The sequence below is a fragment of the Rhododendron vialii genome, chromosome 10a (genome assembly GCF_030253575.1).
Source record: "Rhododendron vialii isolate Sample 1 chromosome 10a, ASM3025357v1".
In the NCBI taxonomy this organism is placed as follows: domain Eukaryota; kingdom Viridiplantae; phylum Streptophyta; class Magnoliopsida; order Ericales; family Ericaceae; genus Rhododendron; species Rhododendron vialii.
The window spans coordinates 37,574,903-37,601,907 of NC_080566.1; the positions used below are offsets into that span (position 1 = coordinate 37,574,903).

General features: G+C 37.8%; 2 protein-coding genes across 2 annotated transcripts in view; both read right to left on the minus strand.

Annotated features, from left to right (window-relative positions):
* Window positions 1-5,034: 5,034 nt before the first annotated feature.
* Window positions 5,035-27,005, minus strand: part of LOC131303987 (butanoate--CoA ligase AAE1-like) — a 37,165-nt gene continuing 15,194 nt past the window's right edge. The window contains exon 4 of the mRNA XM_058331073.1: window positions 5,035-5,498. The gene's annotated coding sequence lies outside the window, so the exon portion shown is untranslated. The remainder of the gene's footprint in view (window positions 5,499-27,005) is intronic.
* Window positions 15,017-17,730, minus strand: LOC131303988 (butanoate--CoA ligase AAE1-like). The gene is made up of 3 exons (XM_058331075.1): window positions 17,471-17,730; window positions 16,183-16,806; window positions 15,017-15,907 (listed from the first exon to the last, which is right to left on the minus strand). Exons 1-3 carry the CDS (start codon window positions 17,675-17,677, stop codon window positions 15,044-15,046), a joined length of 1,695 nt encoding a protein of 564 aa, XP_058187058.1. The 5' UTR covers window positions 17,678-17,730; the 3' UTR covers window positions 15,017-15,043.

The following is a 27,005-nucleotide window of genomic DNA, read 5'->3' on the forward strand; positions in this document are numbered from 1 at the left end:
TGACTCAGAGAACTGTATATTGGGTCCCGTTCTGCTAAAGTTGTTATTTTTTAAGTACTTATTTTTCGCTTTACGAGTTCTCTCATAATACATTACGTTTAATTCAAAAAATAAATACTTAATTATTTGAGGTGATGCATGAACATGGATTAAGATTCTCTTGCGAGGTGATGCAAAAGGAGACCCGCTATGATTTTATTTATTTTACGAGTCGTTCATCTGTAGACCTCGAAATGAAAGTTATTCCCAAAAAAAAAAAAAAAAAAACAGATTGATCAGACAAAAGCAAAGACTTGTTTAGCAACCATGTCTCACCCACTTGTTGTGGTTTGGGTGCTTGACCTCTGGTGCAGGTCCCTTGGCCCCTCTGTCGTGGTTGATTTCATCAAGATTTATGCGTTTGAGTTTGTTCTATGCGTCTTAGTTGGTTAAATTTGTTGTTCAATTTTAATTTGCGTGTGCTGAATATTCGAGCCGTACTTTTAGACACGGACATGCACTAGTATTTGTATAAAAAGCAATGCACAGAACTCTGGTTGTCCATTTGCTCTTAGAAAATACATGGTTCGTCAGAATGAATGTCGATCTGTGAACAAGTTGATTTTTGTTTGTAGGGATACTGACAAAATAAAAGAACCATTTTCTTCGTGAGGATAAGGACGCCACTGGGCTATTGCGGCTAGTTGTCACCAATTTTTCTTCTTATTAGTCAATTTGGTCAATGCCTTTATTCCTTTATTTTTTTTTAAGGGCGTGGAAGGTCGGAGTTTGTATTAGGCCAATACGGACGGCAAATGCGTGGTGTCCAAACAAGCACTAGCTAGCGACGAGCGTTTTGGGTCCGGGCGGGTACCACGCACTCTCAAGACCTTGTCGGAGATTCTAATCGTCTAAATATATTTTAGACAGTCCGGATTTTAGAAAGAGAAAAAGAGGAGAGCGAGTGATGGAATGAGAGAAGAGAAAGCAAATAAATCTAGGCACGTGATGATTGGGATTGTTGATGGGTACCACCATGTGGGTACCCACATGGTGCATGCGATTAGATTGTTGCATTTTTTTGAAGAGTTTCTGTTTGATCAGTCTATCCTACATGGCTACATGCGATTAGATTGTTGGGATTTTGATTAATTTCACCGGGCAAATTGCAATAATGGTAAGGAAGAAAGTATGGAGCTGGGTAGGAGACCTAATCTCGTGACGTTTCATAAATTCGGTGTTTGGTATCGTAATCTCATGACGTTCATAAATATCGTAACCGTGGTCCGGTTTGGTTGAGGTTTCAAGAGAGGTTTTTGAGAATAATGAGTGGAGAGAGATAGAAAAGAAAAAGTTATTGGGGACCATGCCCAAAAATTTTGAGATTCCAAAACGAACAAAGGACATCTCTTGATAGTACGTTCGTATCACGTACGGATTTGGAGTACATTTTCCCATTGGCTTGCACGAGGACAAACATTAATCATGTGGGTGTTTGCGAAAAATTATTTTGACAGATTTTTAGATTCTAGCTTCTAAAAAAATCAGTTTAGAATGTTTGTTGAAAATTGTATGAAACTAATTTTTAGAATCTAAAAAGGGAAAGAAATTCTCAAAATTCTGAAAACAGGGTTTGGGTAGCTTACACAAAATCTCAAAAAAGGAATGAAATTCTCATAATCTCGCAGTTGTAACAAACATATTTCTTTACTTCTACTAAAATCCGAAATCTAAAATCTGCATTAGAATCTGAAGTTAAAATCTAGTATCGCCTATATATGATGTGTTCAGGCTAACTTATTCACACCTCGATTAATTCTCTCCCCGACCCAATCCACTAAAAGGCAGATCATTCACAGTGAAACTGTTTCCCAGTATTTCTATCTCAAGGAATTCTACATCACCATGAGTATATGCTTTCCGCTTATCTCAAGCTAATTAATAAAGGAGCCCAACTTGATGATTTTTCCATGTCACCTTATTGATCACCAGTTGCACCTACTATTAATCATGAACTTGAATATTCATTTTCACTAAAGAACCACAACGTGTACTGTTAGTGTCATCTTTAATGGAAATGGAAGACTGAACTCAATACTTGCTATTTTTTTTTTTAATCAGCCAATACTTGCTGATCAAATTAAAAAAAGGGATCCCTAAATTATTTGAATGAAGTTACCATTTCCCACAATCTGATCGAGTCCTTGCAACCAAAAACACCATCTTCTCGGCAACCACTGCTCTCTCTCTCTAGAAAAATCTTTATTCTTAATTAATCCGAGATTATAAAAAGTAGAGAGATAGGAAAATCGATGGTCATTCAAGTATAAACATCTATCCTCCAAATCCTTTACAAGTCAAGCAGTGAATCACACCATTGCCAACACGTCTGGCAAAACTAAGCTTACACATGTTAGAATAAATGCATATATAAAATAATATCGCGATCAAATCATGATCTTGAGATTGTGATTTGATTGTAATTAGGATGATTTTATTTCATAGTTAATCAGTATGAGGCACAGGGTATACCGTATGTCTAAATTATGACAATTTGTGATTTTCATTATGACGATTTTTGATTTTCTAATGCATATTTTTATGCTAGTTACGACTTCTATTTTAAAATTTATCTGTTGAACATGTCATTAGTAGGTTATCCATAGTTAAAAAATATTATTATTATGTAACCATAATAATTCGTACCAGAAATCATAATACTTGTACCCCAACCAAATATATGTGTACAATATCACAAATTAAATAATCCTACCCACAAATGTTATGACAACACCATAAATTGGCATTATCTTACCACAATGAATCGTACCAAAAATTCTTTGACACGTATGATATTTCGTAACAAAATCAAAATATGTCGTAACAGAATTAACAATAGTTATACCCAAACAAAATACATGTGTAAAATACTACAAATTCAGTAAAATAACCAAATTTATTATGACAATACCTAAAATTGTCATATTCTTTCCACAACGTGTCGTATCAAAAGAAAACATATTTAAATACTATAAATTATATAACAAACCATAATTATTATGATAATACCATAATTTGGTATTTTCATGCCCACAACTGTCATAGCAAAGGAAATTGATTAAAATATTCCGTAACAAGACCAAAACACCACAAATTCAGTAATATAACCAAATTTGTTATGACATGATACCATAAATTGACGTTTTCATACCCACAATGTGTCATATAAAAAAAATCAATCGGAATTAATGTTCAGTTAACGATAGTTATAATTAGCAAAATACCAAACCACAAATTCAGTAATATAACCAAATTTATTATGACAACATCATAAATTGACGTTTTCATACCCACAACGTGTCATATAAAAAATTCAATCGAAATGTTCAATTAACGATAGTTATAATTAGCAAAATACCATACCATAAATTCAATAATATAACCAAATTTGTTATGACAATACCATAAATTGACGTTTTCATACTCATAACGTGTCGTATGAAAAAAATTCAATCGGAATATTCAGTTAACGATAGTTATAATCAACAAAATACCAAACCATAAATTCAGTAATATAACCAAATTTGTTATGACAACACCATAAATTAACGTTTTCATATCCACAACGTGTCGTATAAAAAAATTCAATCAGAATATTCAGTTAACGACAGTTATAATCAGCAAAATACCATACCATAACTAAGCGTCGTTAGAGAGTATATTTTTAGAATGATCGATCATAACTGTTAGAATATCAAGTCATACGATATTCAGCATTGTCACCAAAATTAGATATCGACAACTGCGTAATCAAAAAAAAATTAATGTATCTAGATACAAGAATGAAGTTGATCGCTTATCATTAGACCCTTAATCAGACAAAAAAAATCCTTTTACTATTGAATTTGGGTGCTGATGAAAGCCAATGAAAAGGCTTTCTAAAACCCTATCGAGCCAAAAAATTACGTAGATTATTTAATCAACAAATATAACGAAATCAATGGTTTTGATCGTTATTATTGTGTCGCGGTTGCAAGTCAACCGTACATTTAGTTACAACAGAGAAATTGGTTTTATATAAAGTATATTGAATGCACAATTCTAAATGTTCTTTTGGTACGACATATTGTGGTAAGAAAATGCCAATTTTTTGTGTTGTCATAACAATTATGGTTATGTTATATAATTTGTAGTATTTTACAAATGAGAGAGAGGGAGAGAGAGTCAAGGAAGAGAGAATAACCTATTACCTGCTAAGCCATTTTTTCATTTTTATTAATTGATTTAATAAATGGGTGGTTTGGATTATTCACTTTGAAATCTAAGGGTTCAAAATCATGGTGCGTATGGTACACCCTCTAATAAGGAGTGTGTACCATAGGACTACCCACCATAGCTTTGTCCATCAGTATGATTTTCTTTCCATAGTTAGGCTTTCTCCTCTTGTATAAATAGAGGTCTCATTGTATGGTTTCAATAATCGAATTCGATATTTCTATTCTCATATTTAACATGGCATTAGAGCTCTAAGATCTAGGCACTGTGGATATTCGCTCCTGGCGGACGGCTTAAGCCTCGTTGCCGTCCGCCGGGCACTTAGTTACTTTGTCAATCTCCTCCACGAGCGCTCGGGGCTTTTTGATTCACGGCTTCTTTGTTTCTTTTCTTTCGAACTCAAGTTCATAGAACTACTTCAGTTTGGCTTGGCTTGGCTTGGCGTGGTGGCTCCTGGTTTCTTTTTGCTTGGATGTTCCTAGTTTCTCTTGGCTTTTTCAAACTCAAGTTGGTAGACCTACAAGAGTTTGAGGGGGGATGTTAGGACAAATACATATACAAAATAATATCACGATCAAATCGTGATCTTGAGTTTGTGATTTGATTGTAATTAGAATGATATTATTTCATAGTTAATCAGTATGATTTTCTTTCCATAGTTAGGCTCTCTCCTCTTATATAAATAGAGGTCTCACTGTATGGTTTCAATAATCGAATTCAATATTTCTTCTCTTATATTTAACAACACACACGGAAATAACACGCTAGTCCACCATCGAAAAACACCCGCAAAGTGGAAGAAAACTTCCTGCAAAGGGGAGGAAACACTCTATAAGGGAGATTACAAAGAACAATCGCTAAAGAAAAGAAGAATGAAAAGAAAACCAGGGAAATAAAACCTTCGTCCACCGTCAATGTCCCCAGAATCCGCCGCCTAGGATCGGGCAACTTATTCACCAGAAGATCGAGCCACCCTTGCTTCATCTCGTCCCCGGATCTAGCCCAACCTGAAGCGAACACTGTGGAGGATAGGCCGGAAGGGGGGTTTGAGGAAGAGGAGGATGGAGAATGATAGCTAGAGGAAAGAGAGGAAAACTCGTAGATCTAGGATTGGGAGAGAAAAAATACTCACAAGAGGGCGAAATCCCTCCCTTCCCACCTCCTATTAGGGTGCGTAAACTTAATTCACATTATGCCCAGTAGGGTATCGGTCGACCCGTACACCATCCAATCAACGGATAAGACTAATTTTTTTCAAACAACCAAATGCCCATTTGAATGACAAAGTGTTGGGACTTTGGTGTGTATTTATAAAACATTATGTTTGCCTCTTGTCCCATATTGCCTAGTTACAAAACTCCTTTCCATCTTAAATGACTTTGCACACTAGTGGACTTGTGAATGAGGACCCAAGGAGAGGTCTCGTGAGCTCGGAAAAATGGGCCTTGAAGGAGAGGTCTCACTCGCTCGAGAAAATAGGCCGTGGCCCAAGGCAATTTGGAAAAACTGATTCGGAAATCAGTTAACCGGGTGCGCGTCACGGGTTATTCGCGCGCAAGGGGGGAGGGGGGCTGCAAATCCGGGATTTAAACCTCGCGCACGTACTATAGTTAAGCCCACGTTTTGCTAAAATTTTGAAACGTTTTTTACAAAATTTTTAGTAAATCAAATCTTTTTCAAAATGGAAAGCTCTTGCTGGTTAAGAAAAACGTGTTTGATTTTGGGTTGATTAAAAATGTGTGCATAATTAGCGGGATTTGATTTGTTTTCCAAAAATCATGGCCACAGCCCGCTCCTCCTAGTCCTATAAATTTAGCTTTTCAGAATTGGTTTCAATACAGAAAAAACCTACTCTCTCTTCCACCCTTAAAATATTTTCTGAATTCAAGCAATAGGTCGATTGTGTGTTTTGTATTCAGTTTTCCTCTGTGCAAGGAAGGCCGAGCAGAGGTGGTGAATTCTGGGCTGATTTATCCTGGGGACGGCGGAGCATTGACGAACTACTTGCATAATCTGAGCAGAGCTGCGAAACGTCTTAAAGAGAGCGACCTAGTCCGCGACTCAACCCAGACATCGTTCTACGACTCAACCCAGACATCGTTCTACAATTTGGTATTCTGTATTTCAATAGTAGAACTTCGAGGTAATACGTTCTTGTTTTACAGCAGTTAATCCAACAATTTTAAGACGAGTCAATCTGTCATGGATTCTGAAAACATGATCTCTGTTACCACCACTGATATCAACAAACCTTTTCACTTTGAGGGGCTGCATTTTAAACTTTGGAAGCAAAAGATGTTTCTTTTTTCTAACCACTCAAAAACTTGCTGCATACTGTGATTCGACTAAACCTATTGCTGTAAATCCCCCACTACTGAAAACACTAAAGAGATTTCAAAATGGACCAATGATGATTTTTTGTGTAAGAACTACATTCTGAATGCTTTGACTGATGAGCTTTACAATTAGTATTCCACCTTTGATACTGTTAAAGAACTTTGGGATGCCCTCCGGAAAAAGTATGATACCGAAGAGGCTGGGACTAAGAAATATGCTGTTAGTCATTACTTGAAGTTTTCTATGGTTGATGAAAAATCCGTGGTTTCCCAGGCACACGATTTACAGAAAATTGCACAGGAAATTCTTACTGAGAGCATGTCTATTTGTGAACAATTTCAGGTTGCTGTTCTTATTGATAAACTGCCTCATAGTTGGAAAGACTTTAAAAAGGATCTCCGTCACAAGTCAAAAGATTTTTCTATGGAAAGCTTGATTGTTCGACTTCGTATTGAGGAGGAGGCTTGAAAATAGGATCAGAAGGATGAGGTTCTCTTTGTTGCAAACAAAAAGAACCACAGTTCGGCTGTGCTCAAGCTGAATGGAGGAATCACGAAGCCAAATCAGAACCAGAACCGGAACGAAAAATTGAATCAGAACAAGAAGTTACCCCCTTCTGGAGGCCAGGCTCGAAATACGGACTTTGTCCAATTTATGTGTTACAACTGTAACAAGCCTTGTCATATGGCAAGAAATTGCAAGAACCCCAGGCGTCGTGCTCCACAGGCGAACCTGGTGGATGGAGAACCACTAGTGGCTATGATATCAGAGGTTAATCTGATAAGTGGATCAGAAGGGTGGTGGATAGACAATGGCGCTTCTCGCCATGCCTGTTATGATCGCTCATTGTTCAAAAAGTATTCTGAGGCTGATGATAAGAAAGTGTTGTTGGGAGACTCCCACATCACTAAGGTTCTTGATACTGGTGAGGTTGATCTGAAGTTCACTTCTAGAAGGACTATCACTCTGAAGAAAGCCCTACACACTCCAGAAATGAGGAAGAATTTTGTATCCGGCTACCTCCTCATTAAGGCCGGATTTACCCAGACTATAGGAGCAAATCAGTATACTCTTACTAAAAATGGCATGTTTGTTGGAAAGGGTTATGCATCTGATGGCATGTTTAAACTTACTATTGATATGAATAAAAGTGCATCTTCTTCTTACATTGCTTGTTATGTTAATAATATGTGGCATGCTAGACTTTGTCATGTTAACAAAAAACTGATTAAAAATATGAGCAACTTAGGTTTTATTCCTAATATCTCCTTAAATGATTTTGAAAAATGTGAACCATGTAGCAAGGCTAAGATCACAAAGAAGCCTCATAAATCAACTTTTAAGGAGACCGAATTGTTAAATTTGATCCATTTTGATATGTGTGAATTAGATGGAGTTCTCACTAGAAATGGACATCGATACTTTATCACGTTTATTGAAGATCATTCGAATTACACCTCTGTGTATTTGATGAAGCATAAGAGTGAAGCATTTGATATGTTTAAAATCTTTTTTAATGAGGTCGAAAACCAGTTCCAAAGAAAGATTAATAGACTCCGTAGTGATAGAGGCACTGAGTATGATTCAAATGAGTTCATTGCATTTTAGAACTCTACTGGTATTATTCATGAGAAAACTGCTCCATATTCACCCGAAATGAATGGAAAGGCTGAACGCAAGAATCAAACTTTGTGTGAACTTGTAGTTGCGATTATGCTTTGTTCAGGTGCAGCTTCACATTGGTGGGGTGAAATTTTATTGATTGTATGTTATGGTGCTGAATAGAATTCCTAATTCTAAGTCTTTGATTTCACCTTATGAATTGTGGAAAAACAAGAAGCTCAACGTGTCATATTTTAAAGTTTGGGGTTGTTTAGCATATGTTCGTATTCCTAACTCGAAAAGGTCAAAACTTACGAGTAGAGCTTATGAATGCATTTTTATTGGTTATGCTGTAAATAGTAAAGCATATAAGTTCTTTGATATTGTGGGCACACACCCCGAAAATTCCATTTTCGTATATAAAATCGGGTGCGCCCTTTTTGGAAAAGCACGGCGAAACGCTACAATTCAGAGTCGCCACTCAGATTTTGCGGCATGCACCCAAGGAACAGAACTTGAAATGTTTGCTACGTTGCTTGATTTTGAAAAGGCATAGAGTGGTTCGTCGTCACCTTCGATATCTGAGGTTCGGGAGCCAGGTTACGAGAGGGGAAGGGTTTTATGGCACCCTTCTTGCCCAATCCGGAGATCGGTCTCTACTCAGATATTTTGTAAAACGTTTTTCTCTCATTAATCATTTTTTTTAGCCAATCAAAGTGGGGGAACAGTTAAGGGGATTTAAAACTACAAGAAGTTGCATTATATGACAAAAATGTGATGGATGTTTGATCTAAACAGATGTAATAGATTGAGAACAAGTACCTGTGAGCATTTAAACAAACTGGAGCACGCTGATGTAAAACAAGGCACGCGGGAACAAACCTGTATGCACTGGCTACGCCACTGCATACAGGGATGACCTGCGTTCTCTACCTCACTACTGGCGTGCGCTGGTAGGTCTAAGCCCGCATTTTCTCCTTTTAACCCTCTGGGCTCTAAAAAGGACCAGTGCATATCCAGGACAAACCACACAGTTTATAAAATAAGCATTAAGCGGTTATAGACAGATAAAATGACTTTGAGCCATGAGAATAAGCAGACACCTCATAAACAGTGTGGAGAAATAAACAAAGGCCAAGACTGAGCTACTGTGCAAGGGCCAAGCCACTGGACCTTGTTCTAACTGTTGTACGCCAGTAACATGAAGACGTACGCCAGTTATGACTCCTGTCCAGTACTTTGGCTTTGTATCATCTGGGCTCTGGAACATGACCAAAAGGATTCCAGTGGCCTCCTAAAGAAGAAATAACATGTAACCTACTACATAGTTCTAACATACAGAAAGCAGTAGACTGGTTATTAGCATGCAGTAAGGTATCAATATGAAAAGAAAGTATAAAATGGATGATCAATGATCTCCACAGGCGAACCTGGTGGATGGAGAACCACTAGTGGCTAGGGGTGTACACGGTCCGGATTGGTCCGGTTCTCTAGAAAACCAGTAACTGGACCATTTCAGACGGTTCTAGAAAATTAGAAACCAGAACCTAACCAATATATGCATGGAACCTAACCAGAACCAAACCGCAAGACCGATCCGATTTTGGTTCGATTCCGCTTCTATCCAATAAGCATCCAAATACTTATTCACAAAATATGAACTCATAAAATTAAAGAAATAAGAAGATAATCTATTGGAATAGGAAAGGAAGGAAGAAAATAAAAACTTTCCTAATAAATGAAACTTCATCTCTAAATAAATTAAGTTTAGTAAGGAAAATATTAACCTACCAAATTCAAATACATATTTAATTACACACATATGTATGTCTATATTTATCTTAGTTTTAAACGGTCCGGTTCGGTTCTAACCACGGTTTATTAATTGAGAACCAGTAACCGAACCAAAATTAACGGTTCTTATTTTTTTGGAACCATAACCTGACCGTAGAACTGCAAAACCGGACCAAATAAGACGGTCTGGTCTGGATCAGACCGGTTTTACGGTTCGGGCGGTTTTCTTGAACACTCCTACTAGTTGCTATGATATCAGAGGTTAATCTGATAAGTGGATCAGAAGGGTGGTGGATAGACAATGGCGCTTCTCGCCATGCCTGTTATGATCGCTCCTTGTTCAAAAAGTATTCTGAGGCTGATGATAAGAAAGTGTTGTTGGGAGACTCCCACACCACTAAGATTCTTGGTACTTGTGAGGTTGATTTGAAGTTCACTTCTGGAAGGACTGTCACTTTGAAGAGATGTAATAGATTGAGAACAAGTACCTGTGAGCATTTAAACAAACTGGAGCACGTTGATGTGAAACAAGGCACGCAGGAACAAATCTGTATGCACTGGCTACGCCACTGCATACAGGGATGACCTGCGTACTCTACCTCACTATTGGCGTGCGCTAGTAGGTCTAAGCCCACATCTTTTCCTTTCAACCCTCTGGGCTCTGAAAAGGACCAGTGCACACCCAGGACAAACTACACAGTTTATAAAATAAGCATTAAACGGTTACAGATAGATAAAATGACTTTGAGCCATGAGAATAAGCAGACACCCCATAAACAGTATGGGGAAATAAACAAAGGCCAAGACTGAGCTACTGTGCAAGGGCCAAGCCACTGGACCTTGTTCTAACTGTCGTACGCCAGTAACAGGAAGACGTACGCCAGTTATGACTCCTGTCCAGTACTTTGGCTTTGTATCATCTGGGCTCTGGAACATGACCAAAAGGATTCCAGTGGCCTCCTAAAGAAGAAATAACATGTAACCTACTACATAGTTCTAACATACAGAAAGCAGTAGACTGGTTATTAGCATGCAGCAAGGTATCAATATGAAAAGAAAGCATAAAATGGATGATCAATGATCCCCATGCCAGTTTTGCACGTACTACCATTACTGGTGTACGGCTTAGTGTCACTGGCGTGTGCCATTTATCACCTCTCACAATCCTTGAAACCTTGCTAGCTTTAGGGCCAACACTGGTATTGATTACCAGCCTTGACCCTGCCAGCCCCCTCAGGGGTCAGAACAGAAATACTCACAAAGGTGGTATACCTTCGTTTTAGAGGTTGATGGAGTGTTTTGAACTTGGGCATGAGGTTTAATGGATGGGTGATGAATGGATTGGGTACAGTGGTATGGAGAGAAAGGTTCCTTGCTTGCTCTTTCAAGTGATGAAAGAAGAGGAAGCAAGAAAAAAAATAGAGTGAAAGACTTCAACTCTTAATGGTGGTTAATATTTGTGAACCCCTTGCATATAAATGCAAGGGGGGTATTTATAGCTAAAGAGTGACTGAAGAGAGGGGTGATCAGTTGGGGTTAAGGGCTGGTTGGGTTAAGGAAGGAGCCTCCCATGCATTAAATGCATGGGACTAGGTGATGGAAGATGTAGGAGAGAAAGGGGAACAACCCTGCACGATTACAATCATCAGGAAACTGTTCATCGTACTGGGTGGCCGTAAAAGTCTTGAGCACGTGGTTGAATAGTGATGTTTGACTGGCGTACGCCATCCCTATACCTGTGTGCGCCTGTGGTAATTGAGTCAACGGTCGATGACTGACACGTGGCAGTTTACCAGTGCAAGCCAGCACAGTATTGGCGTAAGCAAGTAGGGTTTTGCTAAGGCCATTTGGTCCTGGCTTGAAGGGCTTTGAAAGGGTTTGAATGAGGTTTCAAAATGCTCAAAGCTCAAATACAATAACAACCTCAGGATATTCTTGACCTTAATCATCATCGGGGAATCAAAGACTGTAAGTAAACTAATCTGAACAACCCAAAATAAGGTGTCTACAAATATTAACAATCAGGTGATCATAGAATCTATAGATGCTGATTTTTATGAAGAAAAATTCCCATTTAAATCTAGAAATAGTGGGCTACTAGTAGCGTTCCTAGATTAGAAGAATCTAGAAACGAGAACTCTAGGGACACTGAGATTGAACCGAGGAGGAGCAAGAGAGCTCGAATCGCTAAAGACTTTGGTCCTAACTTTGCATTCTCTTTGGAAGAGGACCCCACTACTGTTAATGAGGCATTGACTTCCCCAGACGCTGATTTTTGGCAAGAAGCCATAAATGATGAAATGGACTCGTTAGAGTCCAATAGAACTTGGGAATTAGTAGACTTACCACAGGGCTGCAAAGCAATAGGTTACAAATCGGTGCTTAAAAAGAAATTGAAACCTGATGGTTCTGTGGATAAATATAAAGCTACACTCGTAGCTAAGGGATATAGGCAAAGGGGGAACATAGATTTTTTCGATACCTACTCTCCTGTGACAAGGATTACTTCTATCCGAGTCTTGATTGCCATAGCTGCTGTTCATAACTTAGTCGTACATCAAATGGATGTTAAAACTGCTTTTTTAAATGGAGACTTAGAAGAAGAGATTTATATGGATCAACCCGAAGGATTTGTTGTCCATGGTCAAGAACACAAGGTGTGTAGATTAGTTAAATCTCTTTATGGCCTTAAAACAAGCTCTAAAGCAGTGGCATGAAAAGTTTGACAGTCTAGTTGTTTCAAATGGTTTCAAAGTCAATGAGAGTGATAAATGCATATATTACAAGTCTGATGATCATGCATGCACTATTATTTGTTTGTATCTGAATGACCTTTTGATATTTGGTTCAAGCATATCTGTCTTGAATGAAACCAAATTATTGCCTAGCCAAAATTTTGACATGAAGGATTTGGGGGAGGCTAGTGTAATTCTCGGAGTTAAAGTTACTAAATCTGCAAATGAAATTTCTCTTGATTAGTCACATTATATTGAAAAGATCTTGAAGAAATACAATTACTTTGACTGTAAACCTGATTGCACTCCTTTTGATCATAGTATTAAATTGTTTAAGAACACTGGAGACAGTGTTAGACAATCTGAGTATGCAAGCATTATTGGCAGTCTTCGTTATGCTTGTGATTGCACGAGACCAGATATTGCTTATGCAGTGGGGGTATTTTGCAGGTTTACTAGCAGGCCAGGAATGGAGCATTGGTTTGCTATTGAGAAGCTCATGCGGTATCTGAAAAGAACTATGAACCTTGGATTACACTATCAGAAGTTTCCCATTGTTCTAGAGGATATAGTGATGCCGATTGGAACACCCTTTCGGATGACTCCAAAGCAACTAGTGGGTATGTATTCAACATAGTAAGAGGTGCAATCTCTTGGAAGTCGAAGAAACAAACTATTTTGGCGCAATCCATTATGGAGTCTGAGATGATAGCGCTAGCTATGGCTAGTGAGGAGGCAACTTGGTTGAGAAACCTCCTGTCAGAGATTCCTTTATGGGAAAAACTGATACCGGCCATACTAATCCATTGCGATAGTACCACGGCTATTGCAAAAGTTTAGAACCATTTTTTCAACGGTAAGAAACGACAAATACATCGTAAACATAGCACGGTTAGAGATTTGCTTTCTAATGGGGCTGTTAGAGTGGATTATGTACGGTCAGTTGAGAACTTGGCTAATCCTTTGACGAAAGAATTAGCTCGAGGGAAGGTGTGGAACACCTCGAAAGGGATGGGGCTAAAGCCCATTGAGAAATGAGTCACTTGTGATGGATACCCAACCTATAGACTGGAGATCCCAAGAAATAAGTTCAAAGGGAAAAACGAGTCACATGGTGATATGGTAAGAATCATGCTACAAGGAGTTACACTCCAAGTCCATCCATAAGAAGCATGACATCCTGCAGCGAAAGAGGTTGTGTTATTTTTTAACACTTAATGAGTTCTATAGCTCTATGTGGAGTGGAGTACCTAGACTATAGGAGTACTCTTGATAGACTTACCTATATGAATGTTGAAGTGTGGCTGCTTCTCGGGAGAATTTGAGGAAATTCTCTAGGTCATTCATGAAACTTGGATATAAGCACATGGTCATAAAGTGCTGGCTTTAAACATTACACATTAGTAGAGTTGTGTGTGTAGTGCTCTCAAACTTGGAGTTCAAGATCACAAGTCACTCTAGTTACTATCTAAAGCACTATCACTATGTAATGGTTCAAGTCAAAAGACACCTTTACTTATGCACATCTTTATACCTTTGCTCAAATATTTTGTTTTAAAAATACAAGTGGGGGATTGTTGGGACTTTGGTGTATATTTATAAAACATTATGTTTGCCTCTTGTCCCACATTGCCCAGTTACAAAATTCCTTTTCATCTTAAATGACTTTGCACACTAGTGGGTTTGTGAATGAGGACTCAAGAAGAGGTCTCGCGTGCTCGGAAAAATAGGCCGTGGCCCAAGGCAATTTGGAAAAACTGATTCGAGAATCAGTTAACCGGGTGTGCGTCATGGGTTATCCGAGATTTGAGCCTCACGCACGTACTATTGTTAAGCCCACGTTTTGCTAAAATTCTTAAATGTTTTTTACAGAATTTTTAGTCAATCAAATCTTTTTCGAAATGGAAAGCTCTTGCTAGTTAAGAAAAGTTTGTTTGATTTCGAGTTGATTAAAAAAGTGTGCATATTTAGCGGGATTTGATTTGTTTTCCAAAAACCGTGACCATAGCCCGCTCCTCCTCCTCCTATAAATTCAGCTTTTTAGAATTAGTTTCAATACAGAAAAAAACCTACTCTCTCTTCCACTCTTAAAATGTTTTCTGAATTCGAGCAATAGGTCGATTGTGTGTTTTGTTTTCGGTTTTCCTCCGTGCAAGGAAGGCCGAGCAGAGATGGTGAACTCTGGGCTGATTTATCCTGGGCACGGCGGGGCATTGAAGAATTGCTTGCACAATCTGGGCAAAGCTGCTAAACGTCTTAAAGAGAGCGACCTAGTCCGCGACTCAACCCAAACGTCGTTCAACAATTTGGTATTCTGTATTTCAATAGCAGAACTTCGAGGTAGTCCGTTCTTGTTTTACAGCAGTTAATCCAACACAAAGACTACCCAAATCTTTGGCCTTCTCTTTGAGAACAAATTTAAGTATTTTTCCAGTTGAATTTACTGGCAAATCCCCGAAAACGACACTCCCAGGCACCATATAATTTGGTAATCTAACCCCACAAAATTCAATAATATCTTGGCTACTTGTCGTACGGCCCTCCTTCAATTTGACAAAAGCACAGGGACTCTCTCCTAACTGCTCATCTGGCCTTCCGACAACAGCCGTCGCCTCAACCGCCGGATGACTAGCCAACACAGCCTCAATTTCAAGTGTGCTTATAGCATTGCCTTCACAATTGACAATAGCGTTCGCTGCCCGGTCTTTGATTCTTATGTGACCATCGGGGTCCCGAACTCCAAGGTCCCTTGTACCGTACCACCCATTTTTGAATGCATCTTGAGTTCCTTGTAAGTTTTTAAGGTATCCCAACATCATGGTATTGCTCCTCAACATCACCTCACTAATAGTTTTCCCATCAGCCGGCATGCTTCTCATTGTCGTCGGGTCTTTTACATCAACCCCTTCCATTACCACATTGTGAAGCTCGTCGCGACCTTTTATGCTAACGCGATCATATTGATCAAACTCCAAAGATCTTACGGTCACAAGGCCGAGGGCTTCTGTCATTCCATATGCTTGAGAAACATTGAATCCCAATTTATGAACATTGTTCAAAATTTCAAGTGGTGGCAATGCTCCGGCAATCATTAAATCCACCTTTGTGGCAAGTGGCCGGTGACTGGCGAAGGGGGCTTCTGCAATGATGTTCAAGATGGTGGGTGCACCACATAAATGTGTCACCTGTTAATTACACTACATTATTAAGAAAATACTAAAAAGATAAATTAAAGGACTAATAAATGAAGGAAAATTCTAAAATCAGTCCAATGGACTGACAATAATAAGTGTGTGAATGTGTATTAAAGGGTGTAAAAAGTGCACAGAAATACGTATTTTCCTTGTCTTCTAGTATGTTTATTGTAAGTCCAGTGAACTGACAATCTGGGCTGACAATAGCAAGATCGATAAATGAAATGGACTATTGGAGTTTAGAGTATGAAATCATTCAACATCACCTTGTGGATAAATATTGAGTCAAAGATGGCTTTAGCTGTGACATTTCTAAGACAGATATTTGTCCCTCCCAAAGCTGCCACTGCCCAAGTGAAGCACCACCCGCTGCAGCGGAACATGTCTACTGTCCACAAAAACACCGTCTTTGCGCTCATTTCAAAACGGAAAATTTGAGCAATCGAGTTGAGATAGACAGCTCTGTGGCTGTACACTGCACCTTTAGGAGTCCCAGTTGAACCAGAAGTGTAATTCACCGTGATTGGATCACATTCGTCTATTGGGCTTACGATCTCAAAATCATGTTTTCCCATTTCAAGAAGCCTATCGTAATCCAAACTACGTTGTGGAACTTCTTGTGTGGTCGAAAATGCCCCTTGACTGCTGTCTCGGATGACAACAAGAAACAGTGATTTGGCTTTGGCGGGGGAGATCAGCTCTAAAGCTTTGAGGACAATTTGGACATATTGATAGTCCACACAAATTATTTTGGCCTCCAATTCTTGTAATAACAATGCTAACATGGGCGCGTCAAGCCTTGTGTTAAGGGCAGAAAGGACTGCCCCTGCCATTGGAACTCCGAAGTACAACTCGTAAAGCGCTGGGACGTTTGGAGCCAAAGCTGCAACCTTTTCACGTAACCAAAAAAAGGGGTGTCGACTACGTTGTCACATGCTTCTAAAATTACATAGTACATGCAAAATTAAACAACACAATTGGCTAAGATACAAATGGTTTAGTCTCAAGGGCTAGTCTGGTTAGTTGGTAGATTTGCTCCCCGCACAATTCACTAGAATTCAATTCATGCGATTGCCCCCAAGAAAGTAATTTCTTGTGAATTTACTAGTTCTGGCGTGGATGGCCCCTATTTTTGACCGAACCGAAGAGAGGATTAGTTGACATGCGCATAAACTGATCTAGACATTCTTGAGACACAACCATAAATTTTTTTTATGCAATAGTATTATATTTTGATGTTGCTGTGAATAAGTCATTCACGGCTCCATACAATCTCAGTCGTCTGTTTCGGCAATTAATGGTCCGAGTTGAAAAAAAACTATTCAAGAGAATAGTTTTTCCAAAATTCGGACCATCCAAAACACTTTTGGATGCGCGCGATTGAGCGCCGTATAGTAGATTCACGGTTTCGCCGTAAAAAGTTTTTCTCATTTTGATGACTTCGGCAAGAAAGTTACTTTGTTTTTTTATATTATAAGATCCCTAAAAACAAAGGGTCGGAAAGTTACTTCAGCAAGAAAGTTCGTTTAATATTCACGGTTTTCGTAAACTTACAACGTCTCCGCGTTTAAGACCCATCTGAGATAGAACCGACGCGAGCCGGAGACATCTCCCATGAGTCTCCCTCCACGAATACCTTGTGTTTCCATATATAATGGAGGCCTTGTCACCATAAACAAAAGCTGCTCGCTCTAAGAAGCTTATAGGAGAGAGGGGAACATAATTTGCAGAGCATTTCACCAGACCCTCCATTTTTGTCATTTTCCTTGCAAGTTGCAATTGAAATGATGACTCCGGATCTAGAATGCATGCTAGTTGGGTTTAATTTATAATGTGTGATCATTGACTTGGATTCATGGCTGCGTATATTGGTGAATAAAGAAGTGACTTGAACAGGAAATAAGTTATTATTTTTTAATAAGGTAATTTCAAGTTTAAAAATAGTAGGCTTACTGAAATCTAAAAATATACAATATGGATCTTGTTTGAAAGATCTCGATGAGATCTTTTATATGATGCAAAAAAAATAAAAAATTATTTTTCATATATATTATTTTTGAGTTTGAAAATGTGAAATAAGTACTTACTCCCTCCCTTTCATAATGTTTGTCCGGTCCGAAAAACAAGGACGTAAAAATAATACAATTTTTGCAAGAAAAATTACTGTAAAAGTTTTTTTTAACAATTTACTAGATATCGATGAGTTTTTTTAATTTATAAAAAAAATTTGAATTTTTTCTTGAGAGAAATGTATTATTTTTTAGTCTCCGTTTTGCGGACCAGACAAACAATTTAGGACAGAGAGAATACGTTTTAAGAAGATGTTCTGGAACGGGGTCTTGAAATTTTGAAGTGATCGCATGAAACATGTGTTTAGATTCTCTTTGAGGTGATGTAAAATGAGACCTACCATAATTTTATTTATTTCATGAGCCGTTCATTTGTAGACCTTCGAAATGAAAGTCATTCATGAAAAAAGCAGGTTGATCAAACATTAGTAAAGAGTTGTTTGATCATATTTACATAAAAAGCAACTAATGGTTTTATTTTGGTTGTCCATTCGAAATGGTTCATTTAAGAAGAAATTAAATAGATATCCTATTTAGAGAACTTATTTAGTAAGTCATACTTTGAATACTTATGTTCTCATTCTTAAATTAGTTGAATACTCCATTTTGTCATTATTAATTCACACACACACACAAACACACACACACACTCTCTCTCTCTCTCTCTCTCTCTCTCTCTCTCTCTCTCTCTCTCTCTCTCTCTCTCTCTCTCTCTCTCTCTCTCTCTCTCTCTCTCTCTCTCTCTCTCTCTCTCTCTCTCTCTCCCCAATATTTATAACTCTCTCATTTGATAAAGTGCATATATCTCTTTTGTCAAAATAAAAAATAAAAAATTACAACTATCTTTCAATTTATTATCTTTCATATATTTTGAAACATGGTGGATATTCAAATCGACAATGTTTTTATACTCAAATACTCTATGATTAATTTTTGCAAATTCTCCATGAAAATTTAGGCTCAATAACGACAACAAATTCATCATTTCTAAAAATATACCATATATTATCATGAGATATTTTCACACAAACTCATGCATATACTCAAATCGACCACATTTTTTATGAATTATTTCAGCACCATAAGACATTTCGAAACATGGTGGCTATTTAAGTCGATAATGTTATTTTCTAAAAAATCACCATCAAACATATTGTCTCAGAATTGATCTAAGTTAAGAACATGGTTACATAAATAATAAATTCGTAAACATGGTAAATATGCAAAACAAAGGAATCACCGAATATATATATTTTTTTCCATGGACCTGCTACATTCCAAGGAAATACCGAATAATTTCTCTGGAGGAAGCATTGAATCATTCTCTCTTTCTCTCGAGGAAGCACTGATCGAACCCTTCTCTTTTCCATAGATCTCCAAGCATAAGAGTCCGACGAGCATGGCGACGGTAGGAGTGGGCTATGGTGTTCATGGCGGTCAGGTGCAAAGAGATCTTCACCAGCGCAGCAGCGCTTAATCTACAGCCGTTGCTCTTCGCCTCTTCCCTTTCTCTCACCACCAGTGATTCCCATCTATCGCCGCGTGTTCACTGTTCGTTGGTAGGCTTGGGTTAGGAAAACTTAGGGGATTTCCTTCTGCCAATCAACTTTGGAACCGCCAACGGCGGTTTTGATGTTGTCTCCTCTTCGTTTTTTTTTTCTTGTAAAAAAAATGTACGGTCAGATGAGAAAATGAGAAAGTGGAATAATGAACGTATATACTCGGATCAAGATCACGGGTAACGGCGGGTATAATGGGATTATTCGATTAAAGCAGAAATAAAAAAATGGTTGTCAAACATTAAAAAAAGATATTTTGGGGTTCAATTAAAATTCAGGATGGAAACTTAAGTATTTAAACGGTATAACTTAAGTATCTATAGCGGACATAATGAATATTTTAGTTACTCTTCATTTCAGTAGATATTGATGTCCAATATCTGACCTTTTTACGAGAATCACTTGCAGAATAAACGGTTTGGCCGGACCAGTCAATGAAACAATGATTGGACTTCAACGATTTACAAATAATCACTTGAGCAATCATCGGCAAGAATCATTAATTCTTCGTGTAGACGAGGCGTCACTAGTCGGCTTATTGCGGCTAGATTGTCTCAGAATTTGGTCAATGTCTTTATTCTGTTTTTTTTTTAGGTCGTGGAAGTTTGTTGTTTGTGTAAAAGGTAAATATGGACGGCAAATGCCTTCATGTTCGGAGCATGATAGATATTCAAATCAACCATTTTTTCGATGCTCAAATCCTCCAAATTAAATTCTGCAAATTCATGAGTAATTTCTAAAAATATACTCCACCATGTATTCTCAAATCGACCATATTTTTTTATAAATTATTTCAGCACCATAAGACATATTTCGAAACATGGTGGATATTCAAATCGATCATGTTTGCTATGAATTAGTTTCTATAAAATCAGCATAAAACATATTGTCCCAAAATTGATCTAAGTTAAAAACATGGTTACAAAGATAATAAATTTGTTAACATGGTAAATACGCATAACAAAGGAATCACCGAATAATTTCTATCGAGGAAGCATTGAACCATTCTCTTTCTCCCAAGGAAGCACTGAATTGTTCTCTTTTCCATAGACCTCAGAGCATGAGAGTCCGCAAACAGGGCGACGGTAGGAGTGGGCGATGACGTTTGTACGTGGCGGTCGAGTGCAGAGATCTTTGCCGGTGCTTGATCTACAGCCGTCGCTCTTCGCCTCTTCCCTTCCCCTCACCATCAGTGATCCCCATCTATCGTCGCTCACCATCCATCCGTAGGTTTGGGTTAGGAAAACTTGGAGATTTCCTTTGCCGATCAACTTCGCAAGTGTCGTTGGCAGTTCCAATGTTGTCTCCTCTTCGTTTTTTTTTTTTTTTTAAAAGTACAGTCAGATGAGGAAGTGGAATAATGGACGAGATATTCTCGGGATTAGGGTCAACGGATAACGGTGGGTATAATGGGATAAATCGATTAAAGCAGAAATAAAAAATGGTAGGGTGTGGACTTAAAAATGGGATAATTCTAAAAATATACCATGTATTATTATCATGTGATATTTTCACACAAACTCATGTACGTACTCAAATCGACCACATTTTTTATGAATTATTTTTGCACCATAAGACATATTTCGAAACGTGATGGCTATTCAAATTGATCATGATATTTTCTATAAAAAATCACCATGAAACATATTGTCTCAGAATTGATCATGTTATTGTTAAGAACATCGTTACAAAAATAATAAATTTGTTAACATGGTAAGTATGCAAAACAAAAGAATCACCGAATAATTTATTTTTTCCACAGACCTGCTACATTCCAAGGAAGCATCGAATAATTTCTCTTGAGGAAGCATAGAACCATTCTCTTTCTCTCACGGAAGAACTTGAACGGTTCTCTTTTCCATAGAACTAGCTCCGAAGATGAGAGTCCGACGAACAAGGTGACGTGGGCGATGGTAGGACCGTAGGAGTGCGCGATGGCGTTCGTGACGATAGGGTGCAAAGATCTTTGCCGGTGCTTGAACTACAATCATCACTCTTCACCGCTTCCCTTCCCCTCACCATCAGTGATCCCCATCTATCGCGGCTCACCGTCCGTCCGTAGGTTTGGGTTAGGAAAACTTGGAAATTTCCTTTGCCGATCAACTTCGTAATTGCCGTTGGTAGTTCCGATGTTGTCTCCTCTTCGTTTTTTTTTAAAAAAAAAGTACAGTTAGATGAGGAAGTGGAATAATGGATGAGATATTCTCGGGATCAGGATCAACGGATAACGAATAACGGCGGGTATAATGGGATAATTCGATTAAAGCAGAAATAAAAAATGGTAGGGTGAGGACTTAAGCTTCCATAAGGGATATAATGAATATTTAAGTTATTTTTCATTTCACTAGATAACGATGTCCATTCAATCTGATTTTTTTACAAGAATCACTTACAGAATAAATGGTTCGGACGAATCAATGAAACAATGACTGGATTTCAACTATTTATAGTTATCCCATTGGTTTGCATGATGACGAACATTGAAGATGCATGTCACAATTCCAACCAAAATTAAGATCAATATTTTTTTTTGGTCTCTCCAGTATTCTTCGTTCCATAAAGATTCTTATTTTTTTTAAGTATACTCCCTCCGTCCTAATTTACTTATCCCAGTTTTATTCTAACTGAATAAAAAAACTAATTACATCTTTAAATTGATAATGAATTTTATATCCAATATGAATTTTGTTTGATAGATCTCGATTTGTTCTATAATACAGTGTTTTTAAAATCACCTAAAACATTATAAATTATACAAGATATAATTAATTGAAAAATGGCATGAACTCCCAAAAACGACAATTAAATTGGGACGGAGATAGTACTTATTTATCGTTTTACGAGACATGTCATTCTCTCATAATACATTACCTTTAATTTGAAAAAACAAATACTTATTTTAGTTATTCGATTCCGATGGAACATTATGGTAATATGATTTTTCAATTTGTGCTAGGCCAGTCATAAATTTTTTTTCGTTTTACGAGACATGTCACTCTATTACCCAAGTCGTTTTGGGCCCGCTTTATATACATCACATACATATCCCATTTACATGCTTTCCGTTTATCAAGCAACTAAAAAAGGGGCCCTAATTGTAGATATGCTTTCCACGTCACCATATTGACATGTGGCATGCACTACTATCTGACTGTGTTTGGTTCGGGTCCAGAGACTCAATCCTTTTGTTTTGGGCGCAGTCTTCGATAACTTTGTCTTTTAATTTTAATTTTAATTTTTTTTTATCTATTTCTGTCCTTTCATTATCCCGAAAACCTTTCTCAAAATCCAAACCAAATAGAGTCCTTTGTTTTCAATAAAAGAACCACAAAGTGTTCTGTTAGTGTCATTTAAATTTAATAGAGGACTGAACTGATCAATACTTGCTAAATTATTTGGATCAGGCTTCTTCTTTTTCTTTTTCTTTTTCTTTTTTTGCTAAATAAGCCAATAAGTGACTTATCTTTGTATTTATTAAAAGAAAATTGGGTTTTGATATTAATTTTTAGATTTCTTTTGTCATGACGAATCAATAATCCACAAAAATATTGACAAAAAACAAAAAATGCAAAATTTTTTTGTGTTAAAAAATAATCCAAAAAATAATTTATTTTTGCCATTGTTAATTACTCTATCCTAGGTGACTTGGGAAGGGTACTTAAGGGAATCGAACTCTTCCCATGTGCATGGAGTACTATAAAGGAAGTAACAACTGCACTCCACTCCACTTGCTTAGTTATGTGATTACTAATTTGTTTTGTCCTAAATGGTTTTATAGCTCGATAGTTTTAATATCTGATAAAAACCAAGAACTTCACGGATCGATCTTTTTTTTAATCTTTTTTTTATCCTTTAAAAAAATAACTCGATATGTCTGGATTTATTTACCTATTTTCTAAACTAGTACTTTTTGAAAGAACACGTAGATTACTTGGTAAAGACTTCGAGGGAGATTTTTTGGGCTATTGACCGATCCGCCTTTTGCACTCATTTCATGACCACGGCAGTCCTATGAGATTGGAGGTAGATAAATAGAGATGATAGTAATAAGTGGAGAGAAAATATATGGAAAATAAAAATCTCTATCGGTTGATTTAGTAACTTTTCAAAATGATTTTAAAATAGGCAAGAATAAAAAGATTGACGGACAAGCAAATGGGACAGAGGGAGTATGAGATTATGATTTTTGCTTACGCACAAAAGTGTTGATAATAAAGATTAGAGAACGAAGTGCAGTAGGTGTAGGAAAACCATTAGTCAATAAAAATTAGAAATAAAGTCGATTATCATTTATCAGGGATACTATTTGTAAATAAAGTTAACAATAATATCTTTTGTAGATTTAAATGATTCCAGTGTATAGACACTCATCAGTCATTACTAGTAAAGAGATCAGGCAACGGAAGCTTCCGAAATAAAGTAGTATGAACTGTGAAGAATGTCAACAAACGTGACAAACGCCCAACTGTGAAACGTTTTTAAAACGTAATTTAGAGAGACGTAACCCCCCATTACTCTGTTTAGTTGTCGGCAATGTTGCGTGAAAAATAAATTCTCAAAAAAAGCGGAGCGATGTGAAATAAATGAAGGCGAAATTTATTTTACTGTATATGACAAGAAATGTCGCAAGGAAACAAAAATACACGGAAGCTTCTGAAGTAAAAGTAGTGTGAAGAATCAACCAATTAACTGTTGGGATTTGCCCAACCCAAATCACACCAAACACAAGCACAATCACAGACAAGCACGAAAAAGAAAGAGCAACACAACCGATATACGTGGTTCGGCCAAACAACCAGCCTACATCCACGGGGAGGGGGTTTTCACTATATCGAGAAATTACACCGATGAGATTTGGTTCACAATCACTCACTCTCTCCTCTCAATACAATGGAACTCTCCTCTCACTCTCTCGGTCTGTACTGCTCTCTCTTTCTCAGTCACACACACACCTCGAATGAGGATAGTACAAGAGAGAAATACAAAATGAGAGCTAACATGGGCCTAACCAGCCCAATAACAAAACCTTGGCCCACTGGGGTGGACCCAACATTAACGTGACAAACATCCCAACTTTGAAATGTTTCCAAAACACAAGAGTAGTGGAGTGAAGTTGGTGCCTTCTTTATATTCTTATGCACATGGGTAGAGTTCGATTCCTGTAAGCATTCATCCTCTTCCCTAAATTTCCTATAATAGAGTAGATTAGATTTAACAAATGACCCCAAAAAAATTGTTTCCAAAACGTAATTTAGAAACACAACCCCCCTAAGGGCTATTATCTTACATGAAAAATTCGAATCTTAACTGTAAGATAATCTGGAAAAGTATGAAGGCATGACAGGGTTGTGTTTGCGTTGTTCACAAGAGGCGGGACGGGATTCATTCCCGGTCGCCGTGGTCGCGTGACTGAAATTTTAGCCAAAACGGAATTTCTTTTCAGTCTTTGCGCCGGGAGCTTGCCGTGGCAGCGGGAGCTTCTCTCGGAGTTTTTCTCCACTTCTTTGGTTTGAGGACTGATTGCATCTGAGTTGGACGGTGCTTCGTTTTCTCGGCCGGAGCCGACCAGAGTGTTTTTGGGACAGTGGTCCAAGGGAGTGGGTTCGCTGCCTTTTTGCCTGCTTCCTTGTCGAATTCCATCGGCGCTTGTTGATTGATGCCTCTGGTATGGACTTCCGCCATCCGGAGGCGGCCCAATATCAGATTATCTAAACTCACTTACGTCGGCTTTGGGTTGGTCTGTCTCGGTAGTAAAGTGTTGGGAGCTATGTGCTCGTTTAGGGCTTAGATGTTAGTTTGACAAAGTGCTTATTGTTTATTTGTAGTTTTTTGTATTAGCGAGTTTTCATTATCTCTGTATTTGGATGGAATCTGTAGATGCTGTATTGCTTTTATATGAAGTTTAGCTTCGCATAAATAAAAAAAAGGACATGGTTCTGGTGCTTTACGGGAGTTTGGCTCCTCTCCAATCTATGAAGAATTGGAGGATACTTCAATTCTAATCTAACAGCTAATAATATAACATTGAAGACAATCTATGTAAAGGATATGAGGATTAGCACACAAAATTATTTACCCCCCACACACTCTCTCTCTCTCACCCCTCCCTCCCTCCCCCATTCACCGCCATTGACAATTTTTTTTATGCATCAACTATTTCAACTACTGCTTCATCAGTACTCCATCTATTTCAAAATGTTTGTCCGAACCGTAAAACAACTTAAAAATTAGTACATTTTTTTAGAAAAAAAATTCAAAATTTTTAAACAAATCAAATGATTTCATTGTACATAGTAAATTATTGAAAAAAATTGGAATTTTTCTTGAAAAAAGTGTATTATTTTTAAGATCCTCTTTTACGGATCGGACAAACATTTTGGGACAAGATGAGTAGTTCACAATTTTGCCTTCGAAAAACATGGTTGCTAAATAGTTTTTGTTGACCGTGATGATTAAAGATTTGAGAGTTAGGGTTGGGCTATCGCGGGGAAGGGGTAATGGGCATTAGCGAGGGATTTGTCGGGAGGAGAGAAAAGGGGACAAAAGAGGCGGAAAACAATGGTGATGGCTAGTGAAGGGTTGGACAAAAATGGAGGGAAGGGGCGGTGATGTTGTCTGGAATAATGAAAGGGAAGTGAAATTCTTCAATGTTTCGCTGGATGACAAGGATTATGTGGCCATTAATAATCTAGGCCGCTAGATTTTATAGTTGTCGTGTGTCGCCTTATTAATAGGACTTGAGGATCCTCCAATTCCCCTAAGATTGGAGAGGAGCCGAACTCGCTTAACCGAAAGTATCTTGTTGTGCTCCGTGCCAGGAGTCAAACACACACAACATATTAGGAAAAACTCCGTTCGTAGTAATTAAGCAAATACAAATTCAAATAAACCGGTCCTCACTCTCACTTTGGTTCTCTCTGTTTCTCTCACCCAAACGCTATGTTTTTTTTTTTTTTTTTAAATTTTTAGAAGACGATTCATTTCATAACTTAAAAGTTAACGGTTCTAGGGTACCCCTCCAAGGTCCGCACGAAATACATCCGCAATATATACAACTTGAAAAATAAAAATAAACGTAATAATCTCCTAGCGAAACCGGAGCATTACTTGTTGCGCACCAATTATCTTCTCTATATATACTATGATTGATAGACACTGCTTCAAACCCTGACATAATGGATCTGCAATCAAGCGACTTAGTGAAATCTCGAATCAAACCATCTAAGCGGGTGATTAGCCAAACACTCTTCCTCTCCCGTGTGTATATACAATCAAAGGGATCTTCCAAATCTCCATGATCAGCACTGAAATGTTTAAAATGGTGCTTCTTCGATCCTCTACCCATTGTATATAAAAAATTGGTCTTAGGTATATTATGTAAATTTTATAAGTCTACGGGTCCATCTATTAGTTTTGTGAGGTGCACGTCAAGTCCAATTTATGAAGTTCATAATAAGCCCA

Coding starts and splice junctions, on each gene's coding strand:
- LOC131303988 (XM_058331075.1), bottom strand. CDS start 17,677: ATGACAAAAATGGAGGGTCTGGTGAAATGCTCTGCAAATTATGTTCCC. Junction 16,807..17,470: donor GTCTTAAACGCGGAGACGTT/GTAAGTTTACGA, acceptor TTACGTGAAAAG/GTTGCAGCTTTGGCTCCAAA. Junction 15,908..16,182: donor ACTCAATATTTATCCACAAG/GTGATGTTGAAT, acceptor TGTAATTAACAG/GTGACACATTTATGTGGTGC.